The sequence below is a fragment of the Stegostoma tigrinum genome, chromosome 47 (genome assembly GCF_030684315.1).
Source record: "Stegostoma tigrinum isolate sSteTig4 chromosome 47, sSteTig4.hap1, whole genome shotgun sequence".
Taxonomy (NCBI): Eukaryota; Metazoa; Chordata; class Chondrichthyes; order Orectolobiformes; family Stegostomatidae; genus Stegostoma; species Stegostoma tigrinum.
The window spans coordinates 946,910-959,955 of record NC_081400.1 but is presented as its reverse complement, the minus strand read 5'-3'; the positions used below and the strand labels follow the sequence as shown (position 1 = coordinate 959,955).

Below are 13,046 nucleotides of genomic sequence, written 5' to 3'. Positions count from 1 at the left end.
TTTCTCTTTGTTCTTTCATGAGATGGGGTTGTTTCTAGAAAGGCCAGCATTTCTGCAAATCCCTACCTACTGATCTTACAAGCCACTAAATTCAAGGTAATTTCAGTAGGTAGTTGAGAGTCAATCGGGGTCAAAGACTTACAGCACAGAAAGAAGGCCCTTTGAATCTGTGCCAGTCAAAAGCAACCATTTAACTATTATAATCCCATTTTTCAGCCACTTGTCCATACACTTACTTAAGCCCAGTCTTTCCTTGATCTTAACTCACGGAGCAATCTCACCAGCCCACGGAAAAATTTGATGACTTTTTGGCTGCATTTACTCTGTGGTGAGATACCCTTCAGATTATGAGACCACCCAGGCTCTGTACAACTGCAACAAGCTGGTTTTTACTCCTGTGCTCAAAGCCACTTACATTTTAAGACCAATGTACTGCTTCCTCTCCTGTTGACTTGCTGCAGCTGCACATTAGCTTTCAGTGATTCAGTAACACAGTCACCCAGGTTCCTTTGGACATCAACAGTTCTAAACTCACTGTTTTAGAAATAGTCCACACCTCTATGCTTCTTACTAAAGTGGGTAACCTCAATTTATCAAAATCATATTCCATCTTTAAAAGAAATACTCTGGTTGCTGGAAATAAGAAACATAAACAGAAATTGCTGGAAAAACCCGGCAGGTCTGGCAGCATCTGTGGAGAAGAGGCACAGTTAATTTTTCATGTCCCGTGAACTTTCTTCATAACTGAAGTTCTCGCCGCCAAAGCATTGATATTGATAGTGTATAGCTTGGCCCCAAGTGGTGATCCTTACAATATTCCACTTGATGCAGCTTGCCAGCCTGGAAGTGATCTGTTTATTCCGACACAGCAACTCATATTCCGCTTGGAAACCCTGCAGCCCAATGGTATCAATGTGGATTTCACCAGCTTCAAAATCTCCCCTCCCCCCACTGCATCACGAAACCAGCCCAGCTTGTCCCCGCCTCCCTAACCTGTTCTTCCTCTTACCTATCCCCTCCTCCCACCTCAAGCCACACCTCCATTTCCCACCTACCAACCTCCTCCCGCCCCCTTGACCTGTCCGTCCTCCCCGGACTGACTTATCCCCTCCCTATCTCCACCTATCTTCTCCTCTATCCGTCTTCGGTCCACCTCCCCCTCTCTCCCTATTTATTTCAGAATCCTCTCCCCATCCCCCTTTTCTGATGAAGGGTCTAGGTCCAAAACGTCAGCTTTTGTTCTCCTAAGATAGTGCTTGTGTTCATCCAGCTCCACACCTTGTTATCTCGGATTCTCCAGCATCTGCAGTTCCCATTATCTCTGTTTATTCCGACTTTCAGTTTTCATCTATTTCTCAATCCGTGGTAGTGTGTGCCCAGGTGGCATGGTGGCTCAGTGGTGAGCCCTGCTACCTCAGTGCCAGGGACCCAGGTTCGATTCCACCCTTGGGTACCTGTCTGTGTGGACTTTGCACACTTGCCCCATGGGAATTTGCATGGGATTCCTCCACCTGCACTGGTTTCCTCCACAGTCCAAAAATGTGCAGGTTGGGTGGATTAGCCATGGGAAATGCAGGGTTACAGGGGTGTGTGTCTGGGTGGGATGCTGTTTGGAGGGCCTGTGTGGACTAGATGGGTTAAATGGCCTGCTCTCTCACTGTAGAGATTCTATGCTCCCTGTGCCCCATATATGCTGTAATTTTGTTTGTCCACCAAGTGTTTCATCGGTTGCTATCTTTGACATGTAAGTATTGCCTGACTAAACATACTGATGGCACTGCCTTGATCATGCTGTGATTTTTTTTTCCTCCAAGGTTCACCAGGTCCTAACACCAGACAACCTGCTGACCAGTCTCTCCCTCAAAACTGTTCTACATGCTTCAGTCACACACTGACTTTGTGCCCTGTTCCTTCATTTCTATGGCGCTACTTACAGTCCACTTGACACAGTGTAGCAGGGCAAGTTATTCTTGGTGATTTCATTTCATTGGTATTTGAGCTGTTTGAGAGATGAGAGGAGGTTTTACAGGCGTGTTATGATTGATTCTTTCTCTTGTGATTCTTTGAACTGACTTTAGGTTGTTTGGAAATTGCAACCGTGAGATCACATAGAGTTTCCCTATCGTCTTGGTCTGTAAGGTTTTATGAGAAATAAGGCCAATTGACGCTTTGCTGTTGAAGATGAAAGCTCAGTCCCAGAAAGATTGTGTCACAATCTTCAGACACTGGACTGTTTCTCTGCTCTCGAATTTTTGCCATTCTGCTGAAAACCCCCCTGACCACAACTTTTAAATAGTCTTCTGCATTTTAATTCCTTAATTACGGTGGTGACAAGGCCTTTTGTATTTTTGCAGAAGGATGCTGAGATTTGAGAGTGCATGGCAGTGAGAAAGACAGACTGTGCTCTGTTTAACTGTGACCCATGGAATTGCAGAGCTCCCAGTCTATGACCTATGACGAACTAAATGTGTGCACAGACTGCCGCCAATGGACTCACAGCTGGCCCCTCACTCCTGCTGCTTGATATTTTTCTCCTTTCTGATATTCTGTCTCTTCAAAGGCCACATGCAATTTCCTTGCTTCCTACTTCCAGATTTGGAGGGTAAACTTTCACTCGTATTCTTCTCACTACTCACTGCATAACTTCACATTTGCAGTTCCAGGAAACCAGCAATCATGTCAACCCCCCCGCTCCACACATTAAGATCTCTTATTTCACATGAACAGCTCACCACCTGAGCCTTCCTCTTGCTGATGGGGGTGTTTCTCTTAAAGTTAGGAGAAATTGGTGGATTGGCTGACTGAGCATTAAGCACTGAATGAAATGGAGATTCTGTCACATGGAGAGGTTCAGGGGCTTGGGCTGCTTGACGGAGGAGAGTCTTCATGTTAGAACATAGAATGGTACATCACAGGAATAGGCCCTTCGGCCCATGATTTTGTGCCGAACAGGATGCCAAATTAAACCAATCCCTTCTGCCTGCCTTTGGTCCATATCCCTCCATTCCTTGCATATTCATGTACTTATCTAAAAGTCCCTTAAACACTCCTATTGTATCTGCCTCCACTACCACCCCTAGCAGCACATTGTAGACTCCACCACTCTGAGTAAAAAAAAAACCCTGCTCCTCGCATCTCCTTTGAACATTCCCCACTCACCATAAATGCATGCCCTCTGGTATTAGACATTGTGCCTACCAGTGAGTGGTCAATGATAGCCACAGCCATGGTGTATTGCAGGTTAGAGAGGAGGGAAAACATTTTCTCACACAGCAGGAGTTATGGTCTGGAATGCACTGCTTGGAAATGTGGTGGAGGTAACGTTTGATTGAAGTGTTCCAGAGGGCACTGGATAATTATTTAAATAGAAATGGTGTGAAGCGTTATGAGGATGGCACAAAGACAAAATGCTCAGAAGGTCATTGCAGCCTTGATGGCCCAGAAGGCCTTGTTCTACATTGTAACACCTCTGTCATTCCGTAAATTGAGTTTGGATATAGCTCTGGTGTTGGTGTTTGGAGGAGGTGCTATGATTGCTGCTGAAATAACTTTCCCTGTCTATGTCCTGCAGAATGTGAGGAAATTGCTGCAGGATCCCAAAGTGACAGACCTGGATGCAGTGAGGTTGGTGATGCTGTATGCTCTGCAGTATGAACGCCACAGCAACAGTAACCTAGCCTCACTGATGGAGGCTCTGACCCGTAAGGGAGTATCAGACAAGTACAAGCGGGTGAGTATGGCCTCTTGCACCATATAAATGAGAATCCTCCATTAACCTTGATATTAATGATCAATCTGATCAGTTATCCATGTACAACCATCTCCACTTTCACACAGGACTAGAATCTACTGATCGCCTCTTCTGCACAGCCACAAAAATTTGAACAAGACCAGGCCATTCCCACTAGTGTAGTACACCATAATAAGTTAGTTGATTTTAGCCATTCTACTATGGACTTTGGCACCCCCAGGTTATAGAGAAAGGCAGGCAGCTGGGTTCCCGCTCCTGCTCACTGTCAGCTCATATCTGAGTTAGAGAGAGGGGAAATTATTGAGTCATACATTGTGAAAACAGACCCTTCGGCCCAACTTGTCAATGATGACTAAGTTTCCTAAACTGAACTAGTTCCATTTGCCTGTGTTTGGCCCATATCCCTCTTAAACCTTTCCTATCCAAGTACCTGTCCAAATGTCTTTTGAACGATGTAATTGTATCTGTCTCTATGACTTCCTCTGGCAGCTCATTCCACACGCGCACCATCCTGTGTGAAAAAGTTGTCCCTCAGGTCACTTTTAAATCCTTCCCCCCTCACTTTAAACCTATGCCATCTAGTTTTGGATTCCCCTGTCCTGGGTAAAAGACCTTAGCTATTCACCTTATCAATGCCCCTCATAATTTTCTAAACCTCTATAAGTTCACCCCTCAGCCTCCTATGTTCCAGGGAAGGAAGTCCCAGCCCATCCAGTCTCTCCTTATAACTTAAACCCTCCAGTCTCAGTAACATCCTTGTAAATCTTTTTTGCATCCTTTCCAGTTTAATAACATCCTTCCTATAGAAGGGTGACCTGAATTGTATGCAGTACTCGTACCAATATTCCGTACAGCTGTAACGTGATGTCCCAGCTCCTGTATTCAGTGAGTTGACTGATGAAGGCAAATGTGGCAAATGCCTCTTTCACCACCCTGCCTACCTGTGACGCCACTTTCAGGGAACTCTGTACGTGCACCCCCAGGAATCTCTGACAACACTTCCTAGGGTCCCATTATCAACTGTACAAGCCCTGCCCTGGTTTCCCTTATGAAAATGCTTCATTTTGTATTTAAATTAAACGACATCTGCCCACTGGCTCGGTTGAACAAGATCCTGTTGTACTCATACATGACCTCCTTCACTACCCACTACACCACTAGTTTTGGTGTTATCCACAAATTTAGCAACCATGCTTCCTATTTTCTCATCCAGATTGTTTCTATAAATGATAAACAACGTGGACCTAGCACTGATCCTTGTGGCACACCACTGGTCACAGGCCTCCAATCTGAACAATAACCCTCTACCACCACCCTCTGTCTCCCAGCCTCAAGCCAATTTTGTATCCGATTGACTAGATCTCCCTGCATCCCATGTGATCTAACCTTGCTAACCAGATTATCATGCGGAACGTTGCCAAAGGCTTTGCTAATGACCATGCAGACAATGTCTCTGCCTTCATCTGTCTTTGTCACCTCTTCAAAAATCTCAATCAAGTTTGTGAGACATGATTTCCCACACACAAAGTCATGCTGACTATCCCTAATCAATCCTTGCCTTTCCAAATGCATGTTGATCCTGTCTTTCAGAATCCCCTCCAACAACTTACCCACTATTGACCTTATTTTGCTCCGACCTTTGAGTATAGGAGCTGGGAAGTCATGTTGAGATTGTATAACGATGATGAGGCCTCTTCTGGAGTACTGTGTCCAGTTCTGGCCATCCTGTTATAGGAAGGTTATTATTAAGCTGGAGAGGACTCCAAAGAGATTTACAAGGATGTTGCTGGGTATGGCAGGTTTGAGTTATAAAGGGAGGCTGGAAAAGCTGGGACTTTCTTCATTGGAGCACAGGAGGTTGAGAGGTGACCTTGTAGAGGTTTATAAAATAATGAAGGATATAGATAACATGAACGGCAGGTGTCTTTCCCCAGGGTGGGAGATTTCAAGACGAGGGAGCACTTTTTTTTTAAGGTGAGAAGAGAAAGATTTTAAAAAGTCATGAGAGGCAATACTTTTTACACACGGAGCGATTAATGTGTGGAATGAACTTCCAGAGGAAGTGGTGGATGTGGTTACAGTTACAATGTTTAAAAGATATTTAGAAAAGTACATGAATAGGAAAGGATTGGAAGGATATGGGCCAGGAGCAGGCAGGTGGGAAAGTTTAGTTTGGGATTATGTTTGGCGTGGACTAATTGGACCAAAGTGCCTGTTTCTGTGCTGTATGACTCTGACTCTAAGAGGTCTGACACCTTCCAGGACAGAGCAACCCATTTGTTTGGCACCACGTCCACGAGCAAACAGTCCTTCCGTCACCAGCGCTCAGTAGCTACAGTGTGCACTACCCACAAGGTGCACTGCAAAAGTTTGCAAGGCTCCATATCGGGTACTTTCCAAACCTACAAGGTCTACAATCTAGAAGCACAAGGGCAGCACATATACATAACATCATTACTTTCAGGTTCCTTTCCAAGCCACTTACCATTCCTGACTTGGAAGTATATTGCTATTCCTTCAGTGTTGCTGGGTCAGAATCCTGGAACCCTCTCCCTAACAGCATTGTGGGTGGTCTATCTACAGCAGAAGGAGTTAGAGGTTCAAGAAGCAGCTCACCACCACTTTCTCAAGGGCAGTTAGGGATGGGCAATAAATGGTGGCAAGCTAGCAACATTCACAATCCATTAACTTTAAAAAGAGGGGTAATCAGCCGGGATTCCTGCTCCTGATTACTGTATATAAAGCTGATACACAAAGTTGGGGCTCACTATCAAGGGTGGATAATTGGGGTGGGGTTTGGTGATGAGACAAACAGCCAAAGTTAAACACTAAGTTACAGCACAGGTGGGGTTAGGTTTGTCACGGTATAACACCAGGGTGCTGTTTTAGTGTGAAACAAGTAACATCAAAGGATTGTGGATGCTGAAAATTAGAAAGATAAACAAATTTCTGGGAAAACTCAGCAGGTCTGGGCAACATCTGTGGAGAGAAAGCAGAGTCAATAGTTTGGATCCAATAAAACTTCTTCAGAACTGAAAGCTGAATTTTCCAAGCAATTTCTGTTTTTGTTACTCAATAGCTGTGGACAGGTCCCTCACAATGTAACTCTGGATGGGAGTCTGTCACTTCATAACGCTGGGGTACAGTACTGGCAGGGAAAGGCCTGTCAGTGTCTCACACTGGGCTACAGCACTGCTGAGGACAGGCCTGTCAGTGTCTCACACTGGGCTACAGCACTGCTGAGGACAGGCCTGTCAGTGTCTCACACTGGGCTACAGCACTGCTGAGGACAGGCCTGTCAGTGTCTCACACTGGGCTACAGCACTGCTGAGGACAGGCCTGTCAGTGTCTCACACTGGGCTACAGCACTGCTGAGGACAGGCCTGTCAGTGTCTCACACTGGGCTACAGCACTGCTGAGGACAGGCCTGTCAGTGGGCAGCACAGTGGCTCAGTGGTTTGCACTGCAGCCTCACAGCGTCAGGGACCCGGGTTCGATTCCCGCCTCAGGCGACTGTCTGTGTGGAGTCTGCACGTTCTCCCCGCGTCTGCGTGGGTTTCCTCCCACAGTCCAAAGATGTGCAGGCTAGGTGGATCAGCGATGCTAAATTGTCCGTAGTGTTCAGGGGTGTGTGGGTTATAGGGGAATGGGTCTGGGTGGGATGCTTCAAGGGGCGGTGTGGACTTGTTGGGCCGAAGGGCCTGTTTCCACACTGTAGGGAATCTAATCATAACACTGGGGTACAGTACCAGTGCGGACAGATCTATGGAATGATCCTGGTGGGAACACGTCTGTCACTGTAAAACACCAGGGATTGTAAGTTCATCTCCCCCTCTTCTGTTAATTCTTTTCTAGTTGGTGTCGGTTCTTGTGGAATATGGTGGAAAACGATTCCGGGGAAGTGACCTTGTGACTCCGAAGGATGCTGTTGCCATCACAAAACAATTCTTTAAAGGACTGAAGGTAGACGTTAAATATGTCAGCTGAATTCACAGCAGCTGCTTTCACCTAAACCTCCCTGCTGTGCCTTGCAGTACTGACACAGGATTCCCAGTGATCTTCCCAATCATTGGAATGACAGGAATCCCACGGTGTGTCAGGGTCCTCACCCTCGGTACAGGGATGTTCGGTGTGACAGGGTCCTCACCCTCGGTACAGCGACCCTTGGTGTGACAGGGTCCTCACCCTCGGTACAGCGACCCTTGGTGTGACAGGGTCCACACCCTCGGTACAGCGACCCTTGGTGTGACAGGGTCCTTACCCTCGGTACAGCGACCCTTGGTGTGACAGGGTCCACACCCTCGGTATAGCGACCCTTGGTGTGACAGGGTCCTCGCCCTCAGTACAGGGACATTTGGTGTGACAGGGTCCACACCCTCGGTACAGGGACATTTGGTGTGACAGGGTCCACACCCTCGGTACAGGGACGTTTGGTGTGACAGGGTCCACACCCTCGGTACAGGGACGTTTGGTGTGACAGGGTCCTCGCCCTCAGTACAGGGACATTTGGCGTGACAGGGTCCTCGCCCTCAGTGTGACTGAGCCTGAGGAGGGTAGAACAAGGTGGAATTGGGCTGAGGGGAGCACACTAACACAAAGCCTTTTTGCTTTTAGGGTATTGAAAATGTATACACACAACACCAGCCACTGCTTCAGGACACCTTGGACCAGCTTATTAAAGGAAAGTTGAAGGACAGTCAATACCCCTATCTTGGACCAAGTATACTGCGAGACCGGTAAGGGAGGGTCCTGTCTCAAATTGACACACTGGCAGCTGGCACTCACTTCTTTGATGTATCTCCACAATGACAGGCCTCCACTGTGACCTCTTGAGAGTCAGCACCTTCAGGAGAGGAGGGCGACCCCGTATCCCAGTAAGAGTCAGCACCTTCGCGAGAGGAGGGAGACCCTGTACCCCAGTGAGGGTAGGCGCCTTCAAGAATGGAGGAGGACCCCATACCCCAGTGAGAGTCAGCACCTTCAGGCGAGGAGGAGGACCCTGTACCCCAGTGAGAGTCAGCACCTTTGGCAGAGGAGAGGGACCCCGTATCTCAGTGAGAGTCAGCACCTTCAGGAGAGGAGGGGGAGCCTGTACCCCAGTTTGAGTCAGCATCTTCGGGAGGGGGACCCCATACTCCAGTGAGGGTCAGCACCTTCAGGAGAGGAGGGGGACCCCGTACCCCAGTGAGGGTCAGCACCTTCAGGAGAGGAGGGCGACCCCGCACCCCAGTGGGAGTCAGTACCTTCAAGTGAGGAGGGGGAACCCGTACCCCAGTGAGAGTCAGCACCTTCGGGAGAGGGACCCCATACCCCAGTGAGAGTCAGCACCTTTCAGGAGGGGAGACCCCGTACCCCAGTGAGAGTCAGCACCTTTCAGGAGGGGAGACCCCGCACCCCAGTGAGAGTCAGCACCTTTCAGGAGGGGAAACCCCGTATCCCAGTGAGGGTCGGCACCTTCGGGAGAGGGACCCCGTACCCCAGCGGAAATCAGCACCTTCAGGAGAGGGGAGGGACCCCATACCCCAGTGAGAGTCAGCACCTTCAGGAGAGAAGACGGACTCCATACTCCAATGAGTATCAGCCCCTTCAGGAGAGGGTCCCCGTACCCCAGTGAGAGTCAGCACCTTCAGGAGAGGCGAGGGAACCCGTACCCCAGTGAGAGTCAGCACCTTCAGGAGGGGAGGAGGGAAGACGGACTCCATACTCCAGTGAGTATCAGCACCTTCAGGAGAGGGTCCCCGTACCCCAGTGAGGGTCAGCACCTTCAGGAGAGGAGGGCGACCCCGTACCCCAGTGAGGGTCAGCATTTTCGGGAGGGGGACCCCATACTCCAGTGAGGGTCAGCATCTTCAGGAGAGAAGAGGGACCCCGTACCCCAGTGAGGGTCAGCACCTTCAGGAGAGGAGGGCGACCCCGTACCCCAGTGAGAGTCAGCACCTTCAGAAGGGGACGGGGACCCCCTACCCCAGTGAGGGTCAGCACCTTCAGGAGAGAAGAGGGACCCCATACCCCAGTGGGAGTCAGTACCTTCAGGTGAGGAGGGGGAACCCGTACCCCAGTGAGAGTCAGCACCTTTCAGGAGGGGTGACCCCGTACCCCAGTCAGAGTCAGCACCTTTCAGGAGGGGAGACCCCGTACCCCAGTGAGGGTCGGCACCTTCAGGACAGGAGAGGGATGCCGTACCCCAGTGAGAGTCAGCACCTTCAGGAGAGAAGACGGACTCCATACTCCAGTGAGTATCAGCACCTTCAGGAGAGGGTCCCCGTACCCCAGTGAGAGTCAGCACCTTCAGGAGGGGAGGGGGACCCTGTACCCCAGTTTGAGTCAGCATCTTCAGGAGAGGAGGGGGACCCTGTACCCCAGTGAGAGTCAGCGCCCTCAGGAAAAGAGGGATACTCCGTACCCCAGTAAGAGTGAGGAAATAATGGAATTTTCATAAGGATAAGGAAAAGGATAAGAAAATAATGAAAAAGAAGCCAGAAAACCAAAATTGGTGGAGAAACTCAATGGGTCTGGCAGCATCTTTGGAGAGAGACCAGAGTCAACCCTTCTTCAGAACAGGTCACTTTGCTTCCTCTTCACGGATTCTGCCAGACCTGCTGACCTTCTCCAGGAATTTCTGCTTTTGTTTCAGATTTGCAGCATCCACAGTCCTTTGTTTTATGTTAATAGATAAGAAATAACGTTCCTTTGTGTTTATTAAATTATTTAAAAATGCTGACAATGGTAAAACCTTTTACAAGTCATTCTTATAGGACTGTTGGAATATCCTTCAGTTAACTAAAAAGCAAGTACAACAAGAGAGTGTTGCAGATGTTTACAGGATCCGCAGGGAATGGTTAAAAATGATGCACAATGATTTTAATAGTTTTTGCTGTCACTGGAAATCCTGCTGATTGGTTTATCCCTTTGTATCTTGTATGGTATTTTTGACGCCCTCTGTCTTTCTGGATAAAGTCTCTTTTCTGTGTTTCTCCCATGCTGACCGCTGCTTCCTGTGAGGGTCTTGTACTGACCGCTGCTTCTGGTGACGATCCGACACTGACCTCTGCTTCCCCTGACTCGGGATCATTATTAATACCTATGACACTCGATCACTGACTGCCGCTTCCTATAACACCCATTTGCTGGTTCCTGTGACTGTGGTGTCCTGTACCAACAGGCTTACAATGCAGTGCGATGACAATTGCCTTGAATACGAAGCTCAGTGGAATAGCTATGTGCACCTGTCAGCTACAAACAGTAAGGACACAGTCTCCTTAAACTGTTGACCTCTGACCTTCCTGTTGTTGAGCCAGTCAGTTACAGTGAGATGCATGCCTTTGCAGCTATTCCACATTCTCTGTAACCCAATCCCTTCACCTGTCAGCTGAGCCTACTCCGGGACCGAACTCTGGTTCAATGCAGCATCATCTGTCAGAGTCAAACAAGAAAGTGGTATTGAGAAACTGTGCCATCACTTATGTGTGCAAAAATCAGCTCAGAGTGACTGAGTATTTCTGTTGTTGGTCCAAGGGTTCCTACTTTGGTGTGTGAAACTGGAATGAGTTTCTTCTCCATGTGGTCTAAGCCATGCCCCTCATTGCTGATTTCTTTCTTTAATTTCCCTTCTATCTGTCTCTCTATTACACATGCTCAACTTCAAAGTTTTGGTTTGTGAAATTGGTGATATCCTGAGACTTGTCTGTTCCTGTGCACCGGTAACCCTAGAATCTGCTCTCTGCTTTTAGTCACCAGTCTATGTTTAAATATTCATCACTCGATCCTGTCTGACTGGTGCATATTAGAGCATGGCCTGAGCCCTCTTGCGTTTAACAGTGTTTGTGCTGCTGGTGATTGCAGACCTCGAAGACCATCCAGACCCCAGCGTCCAAAGCTTTTTTCTAGTGCAGCACATATGGCCTCACGTTCCCCTGGCTAGGACCAGGCTGCCCTGATCTCTCTCCAGGGACTCCCTTGAGGAGGTCTGAATAAGCCTAAGAACAAATTAGGCAGCCTTGTTGTTGGTAATTGGGTGGTCTACCAGCATTCCATGCTCATGTATGAGAAATGTAAACTTGAGTAAAAAGCCAAATCCCAAGGGAGTGAAGGAAGAAGACAGAATACACTGAGAGGACAGGGAGCTTTCTGAGTAGAAACTGTCTGGGAGGAGGTAGACAGCCAAACTGTCTATCTCTGAAGAAGTTAATACCAGTTGCAAATGAGTTAACAATGGTCTTATGCCCATGAAGAGTTTAATGCCAGCTGTGGGCCTTTTGAAGGGGTTCCCTTGGGCCTCATAAAGGGGTTAACATAAGCTGCATACCCCATGAAGGAGCTAAAACAAAGCCCTTGTTATTTGTTGTGTACATCAATGATCTGGACATGAATGTAGGAGCTATGATCAGTAAATGTGCAGATGACACAAAAATTAGTGGAGTGCTAAATAGCGAGGATGAAAGGGTTAGACTACAGGATGATATAGGAGGGCTGAACAGTGTTAAATGGAATTTATTCCTGAAAAGCATGAGGTGATGTATTTTGGGAGGACTAACATGGCGAGGGAATATACGTTGAGTGGCAGGACCATAGGAAGCACAAAGTATCAGAGGGACCTCGGTGTGCATGACCCCGTAGACCCTTGAAGACAATGGGGCAGGTAGATCAGATGGTTCCGAAGGCACACAGGAAGATGAGCGAGGAGGTTGCATGGAACAAGCTCTCTACAGTATTATTTGGGCCACAGTTGCAGTATTGTGTGCGGTTCGGTTACCACACTATAGTGATTGCACTGGAGAGGGTGCAGGGAAGATTCACCAGGATGCTGCCTGGGGTGGATTTAGCTGTGAAGGGAGACTAGATAGGCTGGGATTGTTTCCCTCAGGGTTGAGAAGAATGAAAGAGAGAGTCTGATTGAGAATACATACTTCTGAAGGACATGCACAGTGTAGAGAGGGGGAAACATCTCAGCTTAGCACAGTTAGGGTGGCATGGTGGCTCAGTGGTTCACACTGCTGCCTCACAGCGCCAGGGACCTGGGTTTGATTCCAGCCTCAGGTGACTGTCTGTGTTGAGTTTGCACATTCTCCCTGTGTCTGCGCGGGTTTCCTCCAGCTGCTCTGGTTTCCTCCCAAGACATGCAGGCTAGGTGGATTGGCCATGCTAAATTGCCCGTAGTGTTCAGGGATGTGTAGATTAGGTGGGTTAAAGCGTGATGGGTCTGGGTGGGATGCCTTGAAGGTCGGTGTGGACTTGTTGGGGCGAAGGGCCATTTCCACACCGTAGGGATTCTATGATCTATGGTAAGTAGTCAGTA

At 48.3% G+C, this 13,046-nt stretch overlaps 1 protein-coding gene across 1 annotated transcript in view; it reads left to right on the top strand.

The window, feature by feature from the left end:
- Window positions 1-13,046, top strand: part of vps45 (vacuolar protein sorting 45 homolog) — a 44,158-nt gene that overhangs the window by 19,869 nt on the left and 11,243 nt on the right. The window contains exons 11-13 of the mRNA XM_048525701.1: window positions 3,572-3,730; window positions 7,607-7,714; window positions 8,366-8,487. Coding sequence (XP_048381658.1) covers window positions 3,572-3,730; window positions 7,607-7,714; window positions 8,366-8,487 — 389 coding nt within the window. The remainder of the gene's footprint in view (window positions 1-3,571; window positions 3,731-7,606; window positions 7,715-8,365; window positions 8,488-13,046) is intronic.